Raw genomic sequence first — 22,220 nt, 5'->3', positions numbered from 1 at the left:
GATCTATTTTGTAACTTTTAATAGCAGTTAAAAGAACAGTTAGAATGGCTATCGTCATGTTATCATTACGCAGGTAGGAAAAATACGAAACAACTCACGATAATGAATATCTATGAGATTAAACCAGTGAGATTAAACGCAACGATCCAAGCATTTCTTTTCAACATTTTTCATGAACAAATAATCATGTCGACCTGCATGTCGAAACCTACATGTCGAAACTGCAAGAAGTCATCCTATAATTCATGAGATATAATGTTCGCTTTTATTTGTCTGCGACTTGAAATCGCCCAACATTTTGAAAGGGAAATCACTTTCTAATAACGGGTCACATGTGACCCCCTCCCCCCAGCAATCGCACGCGGCGCTCGAGAGAGGCGCCAATATCTTTAGTCGTGCTTCGTCCTTCGTGAGGTGTGCTCGCGAGGTTGTTACGATACCCCAGCGATCTATTTGTATTTCTTTTTGCTCGACTTATCAACACGCATCCCACTCCATCGGCGCCAAGATGCCTTATCGCGGAAAATTACGTCTGCTCGGGAGAGCTTGTCTGGCGTTCAGAAACTCGTACGGCAAAAGCGAGCGCAGTACTCATCTCACCAGCAATATTGTCGGCAGAAATTTCTCCGTGAGCAGTACGCTCGATATGAGGTAAGCACAACCGGCCTCAGGACCGTAGTAAGAAATGGACGCCGTTGCTCGTGCGATTTGTATCTCGGTCGTTGAATTCTGTCGACGTGCTCTCGACGACGGAGCGAAATTATAAATCTGTTGTAAACGTTACAACATGCGGTCTGGTTCCGCGGTATTTCAACTTTTATCAAATATGGTCGCTCCATATACGGTTCGATTCCGCTATTTCGATGGTTCAATAGTTTGCTTATCCTCTCAGTGGTGCGATTCTTTAACTCGTTATTGGAGTTAACGACAGTTTCGTTATCGTTGCGCAGCTTTTCTACGGTATACAAAAGCTGCGCAACGATAACGAAAGTGTCGTTAACTCCAATAACGAGTGAAAGAATCGCGCTGTAGGTGCGTTCTTCAGGCATATTAGCGCTATTTGCAGGCTGTTTACCGAGCTAGACGTTAACGAATGCTATCATATTAATAATATTAGCGTTGTGCGCTGTAATTACGCGCTATCAACGCTGTTCCTTCGAAGATAGTAGCATTGGTAGCGTAAAGGCCACTTTTACCAAGTTGTAGTTAAATAACCTCTTAGTAACCTTGCAGGATTTCAACCGAAACCACTGTAAATAGAAATAGAAAATGAAGGATAAAGCAGCAATTTCGAGGGTCCTGCAAGGTTAATAAAACGGTTAATTTTAACTGCAGCTTGGTAAAAGTGACCTTCAGCGTTTGTAAGCTCCGTGAACGCTCCAGAACGTGAACTGCATATCACTGTACGTCATTGCATGTCAATGGTATCTACGTAACATCGTATTTACCATTTTACTATTTATGTAATGGCCAGTGTTCCGCGAAAGTAAAGTTTCAGGCTGTTGAAACTAAAGAGAAATTTAAATTGCAACTCTCAACTGGTGCTTTTAGGGCCGGTTGTTCCAACTTCTTGGTAAGTTAACTGATAGTTAAATCATATGTGTAAACGCGGGCGTATAAAACTGAAGGCGGGTTTTCGATGAACGGCGAGTAAAGGAAAGGGGAAGGAAAGAATTATAAAGATCGCAGATCGGGAAACGAAAAACAAAGGGCTCTAAGATTAGATGTATAATTATTACAAAGCGTAAGCGTGGTTTTTCCAAACGTTCGAAAGCTTCCTTCTTCGCCCCAAGATTACAACGATTATATCTTATTATTCCGCAACTCTCCATTGGTCCACGTCTCCTTTAGCTTAGGACACGCTCGTCATCACAAAACTAAACAACAGCGCGAGACCGTTGTCTCGCAACGCTCTTTTTGCAGGCGAGAGTCACGCCGAAATGTGTTTCGCTTTCGCTGACCCGTCTCCGCACGCATTTACCGTTTGTTTTTGTGTTATCGCCATTGTCTGCTTACATATGTTTGTCTTCGTTTTTCCTTCAACTTAGACAAAAACAGAGATATGATTTAACTATTAGTTAACTTACCACGAAGTTGGAGCAATTGATCCTTAGAGCGCAAGTAAGTTCTAGGTTATCAAATGAGGAATTTTGCAATAACGTTTCTCAGATTACGATAAAGTAATAAAAAGTCGTATTGGGTAACGCTAATATTATTAGATCTAAAAACTAAACTGCGCATGCATATCGTCCAACGCTGAGTAGATAACAGGCTAACTAAATAACGTTATTTGTAAATTTATAAAAAGTTTCCTGAAAATTATTCTTTCAGAAAGAAGATAACGTTGCTCGTTATCTTAGCGTTACGATGAATGATACGTATGCACAATTTCGTTTTTCGACTCAATAGGGAATTTTTGCAATACTGTTTCTCAGATACGGTAAACGTAAATCGTGAACGTTATTCGCTCAGAAACAATGTCGCAATGTACGCAATCAATAGCATTTACGATTTACATTTACCATATCTGAGAGACGGTATTGCAAAAACTTCCCAATAACGTTAACATTATCCAGGGACCTTAGCGTTCGCCGTATCTGGAAAACATTAATGTAAAAACAAGGATATAACGGCGTGACGCGGTAATTCTAACGTTACGCTATTGCTCGTATTCGTGAAATTCACTACCACAATTACGTTATTAAATCTGTTCCGAAACGAGTCGGAAATTTTGGTTTTAAGATTGGTAGGCTTTGAACTATTAACTTAGGTACGTTCCGTAGTCGATCAGCCGATCAATTATCAAGATAATAAGTATAAACGAAACTATATTTGTAAACAGAAATAATACATGACTGTGAACGTCCAAACGTGATCAGCTAAATGGAATTACGGGGCATATCAAAGTTGGTTTAAGGTCTACCAACCTTATAACCAAAATTTCCGAAACAGTTTTGGAAACAGGTCTAATGGCTCCACGAAGAACAGTTTTGGTAGCGTTTGCGTTGGTAACGCTAATAGTGTCTTTCCAAACGCGTATGGCAGTTTTATTCTTGCGTCAAGTATGACTACGATGAGTACGGTAAGTACGAAATATTCGAAGCACGAGTAAATTACTAATCGCCGGAGAAACTAATATCGTATGTATCTCGTATGTAGCGGTGATTAGCGATGGCGACGTAGATTTGTCTTGTCACTTGGCTCGCAAAATCGCGCTGTAAACAAATAAGGATACATGCGATCTTCGCTGTAAGGTGCTTAAGATTGCGAAATACGAAAATGTCGCTATGATTTATCGAATGCTATATACTCACAGCTGCTAATTTTCTGATACTAATATTCCTAATATTTGGAACGAAAGATCATTTGACTGTTTGATCGTCTCGTTTGATCGGGCTGATTTAACATCATCGTCGATTAAATATTGAGCAAAGCTAGGAATTATGGCATACATGTGCAGAATATCCCAGATAGCACAAGATGTCCTATGGACGTCCATTTTATGTCCATTTTACGTCCGCACGTCCATGAACGTGAAATGGACGTCCATCGTATATCTGATTTTGGACTCATTAAAACGTCCATATTAGAACATCCATAAGATGTCCAATGTTGGACGTCAATGGTCACTATCCAAAAATTTTTATAGTGAATTTGATTGCTTGCACTAATTAAATTAAAACTAATGTGCACTAAGTGTGCTTTAAGGTTTGTTTAGATTTCATTTGTATATATACAGTATGTATATATATAAACAGTATGTATATATATAAACAGTATGTATACAGGGTGCAAAATTTCAAATGTAACAGGTAAAAAATCTCGAAAACTATAAAAGATATTAAAAAAAGCTAAAACATGTGTTCCATAATTTCGAAGGGAAAAGAGAATGGCATTATCAGTTTTTTATTTGGAGGGCATTTTCAAGGTCAGTTGAAGGTTAATTTAATTTTTTAAAATAGAAAGCCCAATTTTTTATTATATTTTCTTTTTCTACCAATTAATTTTAACAACTTGTGTCTGAAACATTTTTTATTTGCCTAATATGTATAAAAAATGTATAAAAAAAATTTGATAACTTTTTAAACATTTAACTTACGATATCTCGCCAACTATTCGTCGAAAGAAAAAATAGTATTAGATTTTTTTACTTTATTTACTATCAAGAATATATTACTATAATAGTGCCCTAACTTTTGTTAATTTAATAATTTTGAAATTAAATTTTATATATTGATATAAAAATAAATAATATCTTTTGCATTTCAGAATTTTATTGTTGTTAATAAACCTTTCTTTTACGTATTTTTGAATGTTTATTTTGCTAATAATTACGAATACTGGAGAATTGAGAATGATGTCCATTTTAGATCCTTGGTTTGGATATTCTATGGACGTCTAGAATTGAAAAACGGACATCCTGGATGTCTTATGAACATCCGTCGGATTTTTTTTGGACGTCTTATGGACATCCCGAAGTCCAAATTCGAACGTCCACTGGACGTCCATTGGACGTTCGTATGTTATATGGGATATTAATGATTGATGAGGTCATGAAACTTCTACGTCTTCTGTATCTTTTTTAACGAAGACTATTCCACATATTTCAAAATGTTATTATTCTTATCAAATAAGTAAATATTTAGCATTCTAACATCCGTTTGCAATTTTAATAATATTGCGAGAAATGTTCAATTATTGCTTGTAATTTACAATATATAATATTGGTTATATATTAGTTATATATTTTGTTTATTAAGTTATTTTTTAATTGTGTAGAGTGAAAATTATTAAATTCAGTCAAGATATTTAGTCGCTGTTACATAACGTCAGAATAAAATTATGTAAAAAATATGTTACAGTAGTTACAGCTTTGTAATTTTAATATCTGTTTGTACATAATTGTGTTTCCTCAACACTTCCAGTTGGTGCTATATAATTAAAAAATGGAAACACTCAAATATTTTGTTATAATATGATATTAAATAGCATATTAGTGATATTTTATCGAGGCTAAAGACATCATCAATGCGTTGGTAATGTCATCTTGCTATTTCGATATCATCAGAATACGTTAATTTTATTGTAATTATTATAAAAATGTTATAGTATAAATAATTTAAAAATAATAATATAACATGTAACGTTCATATGTTATAAGAACATATGTTTCACATGTATAACAATATATCATCGCTTGCATTTTTTTTTAATTCTGAGATTTTGATAAAGCGAGCTTCCGTGATAAACACGAATGTATAAAAAAGAAAACAAGCTATATGTAGAAAATTAGGCCACACGCGATGTAGAAACTCGGTTATTATGTATATCGCTCGATAACAAGGCACTGATTTCTTTGCAGGTTCGTTCAATTCACATTCAAAAATGGGGGTCCGCAGCACCTCGGTGTTCAGCTAAAGCAGGGTGGCGACATCATCGCCGTGTCAGCGGTCGACTCGCGAATCCCGAACACGCTGAAGAAATTCCTAGAGGGCGGTGACGATCTACTCAAAACGGCCAAGAGGTAGGTGGTGACGAGAGAAAAAGCGACCATAATAGCCAGCTCAGCTTTGCTTTTTTCGCTGTTTTGATCCGTCAGTCGGTTAATTATACAAAAATACGCGTGGAAGATAGTAACGCGATGATCGCTGAGAGAGGAAATATTTAAGTTGTAATTCCGCTGAAACTAGCAGCGGCTATCGCTTTTTTATGATCACTTTAATTATGACTTACATGACAGTCTTATTATAAGTTATTATGACAGTCTTTCCCCATGACACATGTCTAGGGTTATAAAGCACCATCTTGTTAACAATATGATATTAAGAGCATCGGGGAGAGAAATGGGGGGAAATTACATTGCACTTAAATTTCGTAATCGCGTTTAAGTACAATTTTCTTCAGATTTTATGACCTGAACTTTAAAGAAGGTGAAACATGTCGTATTTCATATGTCGTTGATTTTTATTTTATTTTGCAACTGACTTGCTTTGACTTTGCGAAAGCTTTTTCTCAGAGTGATAATCTTGAAATATACGTAATGTAGTGTAATAATGTGATGTTTTAAGAAGATGGTATAGTAAAGAAAAAAAAGATTGCCCGATCTGATGATTACGAACATTTGTTTCACCAGGAAAGACGATATCGATCTAAGGAGGGCTGTAGAGAGGTTGGTGTTTTCGGTACTCGATTCGTGTGAGAAAGTAGTTTCTTTTCTCCCTTTTGTCTTCCCTTTCAATCGTTCGTATATACTCGCTCACACCTGCACATGCGTGTGTGTGTGATGTGCAACCTTTTTTAGCGTTAGCATTGAACTACACACCTTCGATAAATACGAAACGGATTCACTTATCTCGGCTATAAATTATCGGCAGTCTTATCAGTATCATACAATTCGAAAATAATAATTCGTTATGAAAGTCCCAGTTTTGTTAAGTATTTAAATGAATATCAACTGTTTCTTTTTTTCTGCACAATCGAGTTGTGAGGTTTTAAAAATATATCTGTCTGAGATGCTCGAATGTTCACGATCCCAATGCATCGAGTAATCGCATCCTTAGTGAATAATTTATATTAATTTTTCCTGCTCGGTATTTTATATCGGCAGTAAAGACTTTTTTATGCGAGAACGATTATCATTGTCGGTTTTTCTTTCCTAAAATGTAATTAATAAATTATGACAGTGGTTTACGTAATGGTGATATTTTAATCACCGATAAGATAACCTCCATCGCGTTATCAATTATTTCGAATACTGTTTTCACGATTATATTGCAATTAATTAATAGAAAAATATCACACGCAGACATTCATCGAGCGAAAATATCAGCTTTAAACGTATCCAAGGACATTAGTGACGATTTATATACTTTTTCTCAGACATCTGAATAATAATTGGAAAACCTGACGTATACAATAAACGTGTAGACATGTATATGTATATATATGTTCGTAAATTAGTTTCATCCGTAGAAAATTGCCGCGTGTCACATTCACGCTACATTTTATAAATCATCGTCGCATGTTTCCTGTCACTCTCAACTCTTATCGTTCTCGTTTAAATCTTGCGAACGCTATTTTAATCGCCTCACCGGCTTTTATCTCATACATTTTTCACGCTTGTGCCTGCTACATTCCATTGCATCTTCTCGCGTCTCGCGCGAGATTCGACAATCGGGCCCTATCATTGCAACTAATTCGATCAGACGCAGTTGTTGATACTAACTCAAGCCGGCGCCTTGTCCTGCTGCCAATTGGCGAACTTTCAAGCTGCTTTAGTTCGGTTGAAAATTTAAGTGCGTGCTCCGTTGAATGGGATTCATATGCATTTGTTAAGCTGTACATGAGAAATGTCTTTTTTTACTATCTCTTGTTTAAAGAATTAAAGATTTATCGAATGTGGTTTGATGGTTTATCGATCGATAACACACTATGCGATCGACAAACGTATCTGGGACATGTGGCGAAAATGTTAATTGATTTACGTTAATGCAACATTCATTTGTGTGGTATTGCTTTTGTTCATTGTAATATATTACAATGTCTGAAACGCGCGATGACTTCACAGGATGTATTTATATAAAAATTTTTTTACATAAAAATTATTTTGTTTAGATGAGCATGTGAAGTCTGTTTCGTAAATGTTTCATGTTGTTTCTATGTTTTCTTATATCTTGTATGTATGTTACATAATGACTTAATAAATCATGCAAAAACTACCGTTTTCAATTTCTTAAAATTATAAAAATTTCGATATTTTAAGATTGATATGTTATAAGAAATTGTGCAAATCTTGGTTGACACAACGAATTATTAACAAATTAACACTTTTTATGGATACAGATAAAAGATTTTATGGATACGACGCAATTTGAAAGTCATAAGATGAATTGAAGAACAGATAGAGGAAAAAGAGAGACGCATGGAAGGAAAAAAAATTATATAACCGTCGTCGAGCCACACAGAATCAGGAATTACAATTCACAAAGTTGTAATAAATATTGTCCATAAAAATGTCAGTGTATACCCAATTATTAAAACATTAATATTTTGCGATTAGAAAAAAAGAGTCGCAGAGAAGATTTGATTATTTCATAACACGATCATAACACGCGCTGAGATAATTTGAGGATTCGAATTAAGTGGAGAAGAAATCTTTTATATACGTACATATTTGTCATCATTATGTCACAATATGTGAGCCTCACTCACGATATATCTATTATATAATTCGACGCCCGTGAAGGGGGCGTCAGGGGAAAGGAAACACGTCATAGAAAACTACACGTTGTGATCAAAAACCATGAACAGCGATGTGACTAATACGCGATACAGGTTTACCTGTATCGATTGGCGATACGGAATTATCGGCGAGAGAGATTAACCGCGAGAGATTAGAATGCGGAAAGTAATTAACTCGCTCCATTATGCACGTACCATTTCAAGATAACTTTTTTCTGTTGGAACTCGTTCACTGCACGTAAAACTGCATGCCACCTAACAGACACGAGCAACATTAACTTACCATACTTACGTAACACAACATACAAACCACTTATGCAAGTATAATAATAACTTCGATCCTCCTCCCTCTCTTATCCTCGACCATACAACTGTGTCTGCGCCCCTTCTTGTCTGCTTCAACACCGCAAAGCTTCATGAGGGAGATTCGCACACTTCCCTCGCGGTGAATAAAGAAAAAAAAAGAAGAAGAGGAAGATATCTAACCAGGCCTTGCGTGTGCGAATGCGTTCACTAACTCCGATTACGTAATCAACGAGGCTTATTTCGCAGGATACTGAAGTCTAACACGATGGTTACAGAATAATCGCTGAAGGACGGAGCATCATACCCGAGGCCGACGTGAATTTTCTCGCACCAGTCACGCGCATGGACAAACTTGCCTGCATCGGTCTCAATTATAGCGGTCATTGTGAGGAGCAAGGGATGTCGATTCCCGAAACTCCGGTGGTCTTTAGTAAATTCCCCAGCAACATCATTGGACCGTGCGATAACATTCTGTTACCGCAGATCTCTGACGTAAGTCGAGATTACGACAGAACATCATCATAAGTCGCTTATCGGCAGACACGGAGATCTTGAAAATAGTTTGCGCGATTACGTCACGACCACTAGTTTCATTCTGTTCCGATCGAGCATAATAAATACACACTACTATACTATTCGTTCACGAGCCGTTTTTTCTACGTCTGCCGCTCGAATACCAATTAACGGTGTAAATTTTATTCGTGTGCTCGTCGTATTTCCATTAATCACCGTTACCTCGTTGATGTAGCTTCTCAGTGGACGTGAGGTAGGAGATGATAACGACGTCATATTAGGCATTGAAAAAATTGTGCACTTGACTGATGAGTTTTGGAATTACAGAAAATCGACTGGGAGGCCGAGCTGGCGATAGTAATCGGCAAAAAGTGCAAAAGCCTTAATAATGACCAGGTCGAGGACTGTATATTTGGATACACGGTAGCGCAAGACGTGACGGCACGGGATTGGCAGAAGTCTAAGCGTAACGGTGGGCAATTCCTTCTCGGCAAAGCGATGGATACGTTTTGTCCCTTAGGTCCGGCAGTTGTCACTAAGGAATCAATCTGTGACATCAACAATTTATCTGTGAAAACATGGGTGAACGGCAATCTGAAGCAGAACGGCAACACTAGCGAACTCATCTTTAAACCCCATGACATAGTCGTTTATCTTTCGCAGTTCGTATATTTGACAAACTGACAGATCGAGAAATACAACGGGCTATTAATCGATTGAACATTTTCAGATTTATGACGTTGCTGCCAGGTGATGTGATTCTTACCGGCACTCCTGCTGGTATAGGATACGCACGCAACCCACCAGAATATCTGCAGGTATGTCTTTGTTAGCATTATAGTTATGCATATAGTAGTAATATATTTGTGTAAAATAAGATTTATTGTTAAGCTTAATATATAATTTGTGTTTGAAAAAATAATATGATACATTGGATCAATCAAAAAGTTTGGTTTAATTTCCGATAAATGATGTCACATGTAACAGTGTTGATTTATCTGTATATCATGTACTGTTATAGAAACGATAACTTCGATTATTTGATGAACAATTAATTAATTTCGATTGAATTCCATACATTAAATTTGATTCACAAACTTAAAATTGTCAGATAAAAACTAAACTTTCTGATTAATCTAACATTGAATAATATACTCATTACATTTTTGATTGCATATCTTATTAGCGCGGAGATGTACTGGAAACCGAGATTGAAAGTTTAGGACGCCTCAGAAACAAAGTAATCTAATGTAAGAAACGGAACATGCAATTTCTTACATTGTGTTGAAAAAACGGCTTTTTCACAAAAAGATTTTCATAAGACTGGAACTACGTTCCTCCTGCAATGGATATTTGTAATAACGTTGAATCATTTTAAGGACCATATCAGAACCTAATGTAGACGATATGTTGACAGAAATAATCGAAAATAGGAATACTTTCAAATATTCAGATATTTAATTATCCGAAATCAGCTCCAATGAAAACTCAAAACCTCACTATTTGGATAAATTGAATATTCAAAGTTATTATTAATACAATAAATTTTTATTATTAATCGCTAAAATATTATTAGTCGCTAAAAATTTTTAATGAAATTGACTGTCCACTTTTTTTAGAAATCTGTAATGCAAATGTGCATTTTGCTTGAGTCCACTGCAAACTTGGATTCGGATTTGAATTTATTATTTTCGATTACTTTTGGAATATCTGAATCCTCAGATAATAAAAATTTTAAAGGTAACATTTAACGACTATCTGAATAATCGGATATTAGTTAATGATGTTACATCTAGATGAATCTTAAAGCTCTAATTTAAATTGTTGGGATGATATCGATGATAACAACGAGATTACATAAATATTTATGCCGGAAACGGCGTCGCCCTTCTTCACCCAGAGCATAAACACTCCTACAGATAGCACAGCAACGCTAATTTTTTATGTGTTATGTATTTTATGTACTTCAATAATTAAAATGAAACTGTTTTTATGACAGATGTTTTATCCCCTTTCTAACTTCCTGTACAATTTTAACGATGGAACAGACATCTTGCGCTACTTGAGTTACAAATCAACAACTGTGATTAATTATCAAGTACTTAGCTTTTTTCAATATCTTTATATGATAGATTAGAGCACTGAACGGAAAAACGAGATAAAATATACAATATAGATATAACAAATAGAGATATAACAACATATATACATATATACATTCACGCTAGGGAAAAAATTCATGATCGCTGCCCTGAGCAGCTGCAACGCTTCTCCAATCATCTATTTCGGCGCGCTGCCACTCCTCATATTTCTGTCATTAATAACTCGATAATTATTGCGAATCTCGCAAAACGGTACGGGACTTTTATGTTTGTCTCAATCCAATCCACCTTCATACTTCATACCATCTACCTCATACGGTTTGGCAGCTAATTATCGGACATTTTGTATGATCTTTATAATATTAATCATATACAATCTCAATTCTTATTTTTTTGCGCATGTTAACATGTTAATTCACATTACAATCGCATAACAATGTACGAGATCGTGCTTGTCAAGTACGCTATTATAGTTATAGCACAGATATAAACCGCTTGAAAGTGGATGTAGCACGGACTGCCACCACATGCAGGTTTTACCGCCGAGACCTGAAGGATGTGGATGTAGCATCGTAGTTTCCCTTTCAAAATGGATGCAGATGGCATCCTTTTCCAGTGCGGAGAGTCGGTGTCGCCGAAAACGGCGTGTTGGCCGCTCTCAGGTTTCTCTCTGGTATTGCAAAATCTCCCCACTACCTAAAAGCAGCTGTAGCAGCGATTTTTCTGTAACGCTATTTTGCAGCGCCTTTAGGTCCATTTTATGGAAAGAACTATGTATCCAATGTCCATTATTTTTTTCAGTAGGTAATGTCTACAATTTTAGGGTTTTATTCCGTGCTATAACCATTAGTGGGTTAATTTAGTTAAATAAAGGCAAAGACGGACGGAATCAATCTCTGTCCATCTGATGGAAATCTCCAATTAATAGATTTAGAAATATTTATTCATAAATATTATATATTAAATATTGGCAGTAATAAAAATTAAGTACTAACTTACCTCGATATGGTGGTGCCACAGTCCTACATTGATGTATCATCTGACACTGAAGTAGTACTCTTTTCCGGAGAAACAGTTTCTCTTGTAACGCAATTTCGTCGTCATAATTAAATATACATATCAAAGATGTCGGCATAGTCCGCGATTTCAAATTCGAGATTTTCTTCAGCTAGAGAGATGAAGAGAAACCTCTATTTCCTATTGCGAAGCACATATGATATTCTTGACGCTTGATATTATCCACACAACACACGTTATCCCAAGGATATCCTATAATAATATCCTGAGGATATACAAATGTCTGCTGTTTTAGATCCTATAAATATCCTAAGGATTTCTCTATTAATAACAATTTTTAGAAACTAAAAGTTTCTAAAAAGGAATTAAAAGTTATTAAAAGGGATATCCGTAGAATATGTGTAGGATCTGTAGGATAAAAGCAGATATTTGTATGTCCCCAAGATATTGCAATACCCCTTATCGGCCCATCGGACATCCCTGAGATAAAGTATGCTGTATGGGTAATATTAAATTTGTCTTTTTATCTTAACTAGTGCTTCAACTAGAACTTTGTTCCTTTCTTCTGCAACACTAGTTTATGAGCTTGTTTTATTCCAACGGCAAATAGTACAACATAATTCAGCTGGAAAGAACAGACTTCCTAACCTTACCTAAAAAAAAAAAACGACAATCTTCCATTATATAATTTTACGTTCTTTCAATTTTCCACTCAAACGGGGAAAACAATTCCGCATCTCTTTGTCTTCCAAATTGTATCTTCCTCGGAGGGAAGGGGGAGAGAGAGAGAGAGAGAGAGAGAGAGAGAGAGAGAGAGAGAGAGAAAGAAAGAGAAGTTTTGAGGCTGACTAGTGTCTCGACAATTCCAAGTTTATTCGCTACGATGAAGTAGCGTGATACACCGACATAAAGGGACTCGTGTTAGGGCAAGGGGCGTCCACTTACGGGGTTCATCAGAGCGCGGTTGGTAGTGTGCCGGGCACGCTGCATCCTCTGTATGGACGGACCCCCGTTGTCATCAACAATACGCCGTTCAATGGCACCTAATTCGCAACAATGGCCCTAGCAACCATATATTAATGGTGCATGCCCGTATGTACTCCGACGGCGAGCATTATATCGCCCTCGAGAGGATCGCCTCGCTTGGTATTAGAGGCGGCAGCCGCGGATCCGCACACCCCGATGCCACAGAGCGGTCTCTCCGCGTGGAGTCGACGGGCGCGCACGCTTTCACACGTGCGGACAACTTTGTCCGTGTGAAAGCGAGCGAGCGCGAGCGCGCGTGTGTCGTCCGGGAAGCGCGCAACGTCCCGGACGCGCGCTCGCCGCCCTCTCTCCCTCTCTCCCCTGCTGCAGATGCGACTCAATTTCGTGGATGACAAATCGCGCCCGTAACGCTGTCAGGCGACGATTAAAGGGCGCGGCCTCCGGAATTTAATGGCGCGTCCCGATTTCGATTAGGGTGAGAATAGACCGGTTTATGAATAATAATAACGCGCTCTCTCTCTCTCTCTCTCTCTCTCTCTCTCTCTCTCTCTCTCTCTCTCTCTCTCTCTCTCTCTCTCTCTCTCTCTCTCTCTCTCTCTCTCTCTCTCTTTCTCTTTCTTTCTCTCTCTTTCTCTCTCTCTCTCTCTCTTTCTCTCTCTCTGCTCTCCGGAAGAGGCGAAGATGGCCGCGACCGTGACGGAATTTTATTAGCTGCTCCTCCCTCCTCCATCCACAGCTTATCATACCGTGGTTAATTTGTAAGTTTTAATATGACGTCAAATTGCAATGGTCACGTTCGGTGTTTAATATTTTTTTGATAAAAGAAAATCACTAAAGAGAAATTCTTGTGAGGACGACGCGACGTACATGTCTGTTTGCGCGCACAGAAAAATACGTACCACATTCAAATAAATGTTACTTGTTTTAAGTATCTTGTTTATACAGGGTTCAAGTTTATACAGGATGTCCGAAAACTCAAGATACCACTCGTACGCAGATAGAACGGATCAAACTGAGCAAAAAATTCCTCTGTTATTTTGCTAACAAAACCACGTGAAAGTTTCGGGATATTTATTTTTACTTATTTTTTTAGGCATTATTTTTAGCAACATGAGCTATTGAAAACAAAATTTGTTTTCTATTGTGTGTCTGTCTCTGTTCAAGTTCCAAAAGTGTACACTAGTAGTGGGGAAACAAACTTGTGGGCACGCGGTTCTGTTTTACGCGCCGCCCACTATTTGCTCCACACTTTGCTGAAAAATTTAAATTATTGAAAAATTAACTTGAATGATAGGTAGCACTCTAGAAAGATCATTATGTAGCAAAGAGTTAAACAAAGGCTCGCTTGAGATGTCTGAGTATTAACGATCTCTTGACGACAGCAGATAGTGGAAGTGTGTATTGTCTTACCGTTTAGCGTTACGAACCGTCTGTCGTTGCCAAGAAGTTATTAATAGATTCAGAGTTTCATCTTGAATGAAACTTTCACTAAGGACCTCGTCCCGTCGCATCGCATGCACTCATTCGCTCATTGTCTTTAATCAATATTTCAATAATTATCGTGGTTGTTTGCAGAATAAATTGACATTTCGTTCAGTTTAATGAGTTCTGCTTTTGCGCGAGCCGACGCACATGTTACGTCAGACACCCCGTATAATCGGCGATAAAAAGATCATACGAATTGTTTTCATGAGTTTCGAATAGACGAGAGACGTCGGAACGATCGCGCAATTTTCGCTCGTCCTGGAGTTCATTAAATTAGAAAGTGTCACAACCGGCTTCTCTTGCCGCCGATTGTACAGTTAATTGACTAATGTCACCGAAGCAATAACGGTAATTTTTGGACGATGGAGCATTTTTATGGCGACAAATGGACAAACTGAAAGGGTAATTACTCGATGATGAGCGAAATTTTGTTACGTCCTGCGGAATCGAGCGATAGAGAGAGAGAGAGAGAGAGAGAGAGAGAGAGAGAGAGAGAGAGAGAGAAAGAGAGAATCGGAGCGATCTCTCTTACGGATATTATAGAACTTAACGGAAAATTGCTCATTGCTTCTCATGTAGCCGAGGTTTCTGTAATTAAGGAGTGGCGATTAAATGCGTCTAATGCTAGGTTGCAGGGCGGATCTCGCTATTTCTTCCACGCGCCGCTCCCCTCGGCCATGCTAATCGATACGTCGTTACGATATATTAAAATACATTTTTCACTTATGCCGATAGATCGCTTAAGCGCCGGTAAATCTAACGAGCAAGCGAGCGGCCGCGTTTAGTAATTACCGGTCTAATTATTAGCGCTCTAACTTATGGTGGCTCGTGGGGCTATGATTACTAGGCCACGATAACGAGTTTTCTGTGCAATTATGTAAATATTCCTATTTATTTATACACCATGAATAACACGCCAGTTCTGTTTGTGGTGGCGTAACCGCCGCGCTCGCGTCATCCCGTCGATTCGTCACGAAAATGGTTATTTGCTCTTTATATGCAATTTGCAAGAGAACTGGAATGTCTCTCTCTCTCTCTCTCTCTCTCTCTCTCTCTCTCTCTCGCGTGCTCGCACGCTAAGTCGTTCCTTTCTTTTTTCCTGTATTTAATTTTAATCTAAATTGGATAATTCCATCTCAGTGATGCTTAATTGCGCGGGTCTTCAAAATATTAGTATACTTTGTAGAATATCGCTCTCGCAATACGTACGTCTCGCAGGAACCGGTCGGGCGGCTGAAAAATCGCTCGCTCGAGCGGCGTGTAATATCGTCAAAGTTTCAACGTAATCACTATAAATTCGCACGCGGGCACTCATTATCGGCTGCGTTTTCGAGTATCGCATCGAGTACGGCATCGGCTGCGCCTCGGGCGCGAGCGAGCTGACAAATCATCGACTCGCGTAACTGTCCTCCCGTTGCAATAGCGAGTGCGTGCCAGCGGAATGTTTGCCTTCAATTCGGTGACGTTATCGGCGTTATCGCTCAATTTATAGCCCGGGGAAGAAACATAATGCCCTAGGAAAAACACGCCTATTCAGCGTCACGCATGAATCCGCCGACCGAGTCGAGGGGGTGATCTTATCTGCTACCCCATTAAGAAACATCGCGACTTTACAATCCACACTCTCTCCCGCCCCGTGCGCCGTCCGTGCCGTCATAGATTGTGCTCGCTGACAAATAACGATTTACATTAATTTAGATAACCCGCGATTAGGTCACCGTGAACCCCGCCATACGCGGCAAGATCTCGCTGCGAATGCGACTAACACGAGATTAGTGGAGTCTCGATGGCTCTTATCGAGTATCAGATAGGGTATTCGATTACGAGAAATGCGTACCAGTGGATTTCAAAATCCAGTTTTCATGCGTGCACGCGTACGGATGGTTATCTTCGTCGACCGCTAAATAATTGCGACGGGATTCATCGTTCCGGGTTTACGTTGCGGTGAAACGCGATTAAGGTAGTTGTTTTGTGAAATGAGTTTCTTAATCCCTTCTCGTGAAATTAATTCATCGAAACTTACACTACATATTAATTTAGATATTATCCAACTGATCAAACTAATTAGAAAAATATTTACCGTTTGGGAGCCGAGCTGTGCAATTAAACTCAACGCTTTACATGCATGTGTCTTGAGGTTAGCGTTCCTGTTGTAATTAATCTATTTTTAATTTGTTTCGAGTTATATATTTGGAATTTTAATAAAGAATTATGATATCAATGATAGCAATTCCAATTCACGGAAACTACTTGTGTATCCAAGTGCATATCTATGCATCTCTATTAAATCAACTGATACATAAACTATTATTCTAGATGAACAGGTGTCTATTTTATGAATGTTTGAATTTTTAGAATAATATTTAAAGACAGAATGAAAACTATGAAAGTCCGCTAAACATCAAATAACACTGTTCTAATATTATAATTTCTTTCTTAGAAAGAACAGTGTAAATGTATTACACATACACATATAACTGTTGCATTGTTGTGAGTGGAGATTTATAATATCGATATAATGTTATCGTTAGTTGGTGTTTATTAAATCATAGTTTTCTTTCGAATTAACTAGTTAAAATCATTAAAATACATTCGATTATTTCGAGATGAATTTGATTGTAGTTCATTCTTCAAGATTTCTTTATTTATTTTTCTAGTTTTCTATAAGTATTCTTTCTAGAACGATTTTTTTAAAGTGAATTTCATGAACATTTTTGAACATTCACGTTGTCTAGGTTTGTTTGATAATTAGTAAATTTATGAAAAATACTCTTATTGACAACATTGAAAATGCGTCTGAAAATCCGAGACATATTCTCGAGAAAATTATGTACGAGGTTTGATCAAAAAGTAACGAGAATTTTTAATTTTCTCGGAAAGTATTTATTTAATCTTCAATGTTTATCCCATCTCCTTCAAAGTAGTCTTGTGATATTATACATTTATGCCAACGTAGTTTCCAGTTTGAGAAACACTGGTAGAACGCCTCTTTAAGTATCGTCTTGAGCTGGATCTGCGATTTCGCCTTTATCTCATCTATTGTTGAAAAACGTTGTCCTTTGAGTGTCCTTTTGAGTTTGGGAAATAGAAAAAAGTTACAGGGGGGGGCATGTCTGAAGAATAAGGTGGTTACGGCATTACAATGGCTATAGTTACGCGATGTTGTTTTTGTTGAAAATTCAGTAGTTTCGGAACAAATTTTGCTGCCACTCGTTTTATGTTCAAAACATTAATAAAAATCGCTTCGCATGAGCCGTATAAAATTCCTATTTCTTCAGCAACCTCTCTAATGGTGATTCTTCTATTAGCAAGCACAATCTCTAATTTTTCCACGTTTTTATCACTGGTGGACGCCCAGACCTCACGTCACTTCGATGTCGGCCTTCCTGAAAGCGTTTGTACCATTCATAAACTCGCGGCTGTGACATAGTATCGTCGCCAAAGGCCTTTTTTAACATTTTGCCTTTTTTGCTTTTATTATTATTAACATTTTGAACGTTGCACTTAATTCCGTTTTTAACACAAAATTTCAGACAAACTCTCTGATCCGACATTTCGCCACACAAAGAATCGCCAAACACTGAATTACGTCTTGTTCATTCGCTCACCAAACACAAACTAAGCGTCGCAGCTGCCTGAAAATTGACATGTACGTTAGTGGTAGTGCTACTACCACAATACTACCACTATACACAAAGAAAGAATCAACTGAATAGACAAGATACAGCGCGCGCAATTTCAAAATTCTCGTTATTTTTTTATCAAACCTCGTAAATAATATTTTTTAAATATACCTGCAATAGCCTAAAAATTTAGAATCATCTCGAATGACTGTAGTTTGGGTTTTTTTCAATTTCCACTTTGTTTTGTTTTAAACGGATATCCCTCTTGACCATATTCAGTTACTTTTCAGTTGCTTACACGCTTCTAAAACTACCCAGATGGCACAAAGATAAATAAAAAAAAATCACAGGGAATTTGAACAAAAAAAACAACTATGGAGTTAGAAAAAAATGATTATATATATATATATATCTCTCTCTCTCTCTCTCTCTTTCTCTCTCTCTCTTTCTCTGTCTCCCTCAAGTCTCTGTCTATGTTTTTCTTTCATTGTTTTGCATATGGAATATCGTAATTGGAACTTTCTTCATAATTAAACGATATCTCGATATACTAAAAAGTAATGTAAAATTGATATTTTATTGAATTGAGAGTATGATGGAACCAGATTCATATGTCTAAAAGTTGCTACTTTAAAGTCTTAAAATGTTCACGTCTAGCATGATTTTTTCACTTTATATAATCCTTATTCTATTATGATATAAATTCTGCAACAGATAGATAAGGTAATTTGTCACACTTATCTTGTTAAATCTAGAGTGATATTCACAATCTAAAGTCTAAAGTTTATCATAAGATACCACACGAACTATCTCAGTGGGTACGGAGAGTTTGAAAAGAACTTAAAACGATCCTTACTTTTACCATAAATGATCTCAAAACGACCTAAATTTTTCCCATAAATGACCAGTCCTCATTCGTGATGTGAGACGTTTTCCATGGATGTTCAGGTGAATGGATACAATGTGACAAGGAAGAAAGAGATTTTGAGAGAGAATGCACACTGCAGATTTTAAAATGAAAATTATCTCAGATCATTTTCCGGTCACAGTCAGTCATAATGTCCTATGCTCGACTGAAAGAAACCGACGCATAATTCGATTTCGAAACGAGGCAAGGCGCGCGTTAATGGTGTGCTCGGACACCGCGGGTGATCGTTGCACGGGCTGCAACGTGCGTGCATCTCCACGTCCGGGGGAAATTAATGAATTTCAAATCGAAGCAGCGCGAGTAGTTAATTTTCGTGGAAGCCGTAGAGCGCGGAGGAGACGGCTACCCGCCTGGAGAACACGCTCATTTAATGCCATCGTGTACTAATGGCGTTTCGATTGCCCGCTGCCAATGGCGTAGGGCACCATGTTTGGTGGTTAACGTGCGTGCGCGCGGCGCAGGTGCCGCGCGTATATTATGCCGATTAAAATTTGCATAACTCGCGTTACTCTGTAGTATGTAAATTGCGTATTGGCCGCAAAATATAAGCAGCCGCATGCGTGAAAGGGCACATACACATGTATTTATGGTGCGCGTCTCAAATGAGGACGTCCAGCTAATTACTATTAAGTTGTCAACAGCGCGACCGCTTGGGTAAACAAGGTATTAATTGTCTCGATTAACGAGTCGCTACCTCAAGTATTTTTCCGGTTATTTTACGTGACGAATATTAATAATAAATACTGATGGTGCTAATATGTGTCTCCAGAGTACTGTACACACATAATTGCGAGGCGCAGTCGCTTTAAAAATTCCAAAAGGCGAGCTTGTCTGACGAGAATCATGAACCTATCATCTCTCTCTCCCTCTCTCTCTCTCTCTCTCTCGCGCTCTCTGTCTCGCACTCTCTGTTTTGCACTCTCTCTCTCTCTCTCTCTCTCTCTCTCTCTCTCTCTCTCTCTCTCTCTCTCTCGCGCTCTCTTTCACGCGCTTTCTCTCCTTCTCCCTCCCTCCCTCCCTCCCTTCCTCCCACCCTCTCCTTTTCCCTACCTCATCTCTTCCCCTTTCCCTCTCCCTCTCTCTCCTTTCTCCCCTCTCTCTCGTCCCTCCCTATCTCTAAATTTTATATTAAATGAGCTTTTATTGAAACATACATAACTTCACCTTTAACTGATAGTGTGCACATGCGCAGTTTGACAACAACAGAACCCAGAACCTAGGCACAAACTTTATTGTTTATCCAACAGTGTAGATTTCAACAGTAACTGTTAGAGATCGTTTTCTTATTTAAATGGCTATGAGAAACGTTAATCTTATAAGATATTTCACAAGGCTACAAATCCTTATAGGGATGTATCCTTCCTATAAGGGAGGTATAAGACAGTATAAAAAAGGAAAAAGAGAGAGTCAGGAACGTGAATACATATAGGCAGATTTCATATCTAGAACTTGTTGTAAAAATTATTTCATTGGCTACGGAATATCTGAAGGTGAACTTAAACCAGTCTTAAATATAAGACCTGACTATGAATACCGACCACAGTAATATGATGAATAACATCATGAATGACAGAAAAGATTTTGTCACGAGTTGGCAAAAACCTCAGTCTATTCTACTACGTACATCTACCACTAATAACGACTACTAATAAAGAATAATCCGCCTGATGCGGTTTTAGAAAACGTTTAAACTGTTGTTAATACAAATAAGTGAAAAGATTCCCGATTAGTCCTAAACGATCAAAAGAGAAGGTAAAACCAGTGCATGAGAAATAGAACAGAAATAGATATAGAGAATGCTCTTCTACGTTATTATGTCCGAGTTTTCAGCTTTTTTTCGCGGTTTTTTTAAAGAAAGTGTCCCACTTTCAATTCTTTCCAAAGTCAATGGTTTTCTATTCAGGATGTTATCGTTTGTCAGGTATTCTGCTGGACAAACGACTACCTGGACCTATGTAGTAGTAACACTTTTCATGAAAAACGTATTTTGCTGTGGAATGTGCTATTTTGCCATTTATTTAATTATTTAATTAATATAATTATCCATAAATTTAATTAATATAATTATAGGAAACTGACAGTTAGTCATAATTGTAGCAATTGATATTCTTATAAGATATATAAAGTACAATACCTACACAGCACACTCTATCTCAGGGATGTCCGATAGACACCATTTTGAAATATTGCAATATCTTGGGGATGTACAAAAGTCTACTATTTTAGATCCTACAGATATCCCTTTCAGTAACTTTTAATTCCTTTTTAGAAATTTCTAATTTCTAAAAATTGTTACTAAAAAAGATATCCATAGGATCTAAAATAGCGGATATTTGTACATCCTCAGGATATTGTTGTAGGACGATCTTAGGATAACGTGTGTTGTATAATTTAGCCCAAATGCCTCTAGATGATAAGGACATTAAGATTTAGTAAGACAGAAGATTCTGCTGCTATTTAATAATCTCCTGTAGGTAAATTTGTCGGTAACTTAAATCTCAAATCAACGTAGATAACTGCAGAAATGCAGTTTCGCATAAAAATATCTATTTTACTTCATTACTTTACATATGTATATATTTTTAATATACTTCACATATCACAGATTTGTATAAAACATCGAAATAGCTGTAAATTATAAAATTAATACTCCATTACATACTATGTGTAAAAAAATGTCTAAGTATATTTATTTATTTATTTATATTTATTTATTTATATTGAATGACTAAAAAGGTTTGATAATGTCGTTCTTCTTCAATCGCCCTCGAGCTCCTTTGTCGTTATAAAAGTTTATCCGAAACTAAGCTTTTTAACATCACTTCGTTGGTCATCGGCTAAGGCGAACGTGGGTTAGTTTCTTCACCGAATATTTCTCGATTCTCGTTGAAGTTTTTTCATTATTCCTTTTTGTATTCTTTTTGTAATGGTTTCAATTCAAGCTCTCTTCTCTTTTAACCAATGCAAATGAAGCTGATGTTGCGAAAAACATTGTCTCTAGCAGGAATCGAATTCTGG

The 22,220-nt window shown here is 37.4% G+C and overlaps 1 protein-coding gene across 2 annotated transcripts; it reads left to right on the top strand.

Moving 5' to 3' along the window:
* Positions 1 to 398: 398 nt before the first annotated feature.
* Positions 399 to 10,900, top strand: LOC105185046 (fumarylacetoacetate hydrolase domain-containing protein 2A). 2 transcript variants are annotated; one of them, XM_011144263.2, is made up of 7 exons: positions 399 to 651; positions 5,363 to 5,524; positions 6,134 to 6,169; positions 8,823 to 9,039; positions 9,388 to 9,722; positions 9,791 to 9,878; positions 10,247 to 10,900. In XM_011144263.2, the coding sequence occupies exons 1-7, from the start codon at positions 509 to 511 to the stop codon at positions 10,307 to 10,309; spliced, it is 1,044 nt and encodes a 347-aa protein (XP_011142565.1). In that variant the 5' UTR covers positions 399 to 508; the 3' UTR covers positions 10,310 to 10,900. The 2 variants fall into 2 exon arrangements, with proteins under 2 accessions (XP_011142565.1, XP_011142567.1); XM_011144265.2 differs by lacking the exon at positions 6,134 to 6,169.
* Positions 10,901 to 22,220: the final 11,320 nt, after the last annotated feature.

This window comes from Harpegnathos saltator, unplaced genomic scaffold, assembly GCF_003227715.2.
Source record: "Harpegnathos saltator strain DR-91 unplaced genomic scaffold, Hsal_v8.6 scaffold265, whole genome shotgun sequence".
NCBI classification, from domain to species: domain Eukaryota; kingdom Metazoa; phylum Arthropoda; class Insecta; order Hymenoptera; family Formicidae; genus Harpegnathos; species Harpegnathos saltator.
This window is presented reverse-complemented; position numbering and strand designations above follow the sequence as displayed.

Excerpts from the sequence above, each read along its gene's own strand:
- LOC105185046 (XM_011144263.2), top strand. The coding sequence starts at position 509 with ATGCCTTATCGCGGAAAATTACGTCTGCTCGGGAGAGCTTGTCTGGCG. Across the intron at positions 652-5,362 it reads AGCAGTACGCTCGATATGAG|GTTCGTTCAATTCACATTCA; the intron begins GTAAGCACAACC and ends ATTTCTTTGCAG. Across the intron at positions 9,879-10,246 it reads ACCCACCAGAATATCTGCAG|CGCGGAGATGTACTGGAAAC; the intron begins GTATGTCTTTGT and ends ATATCTTATTAG.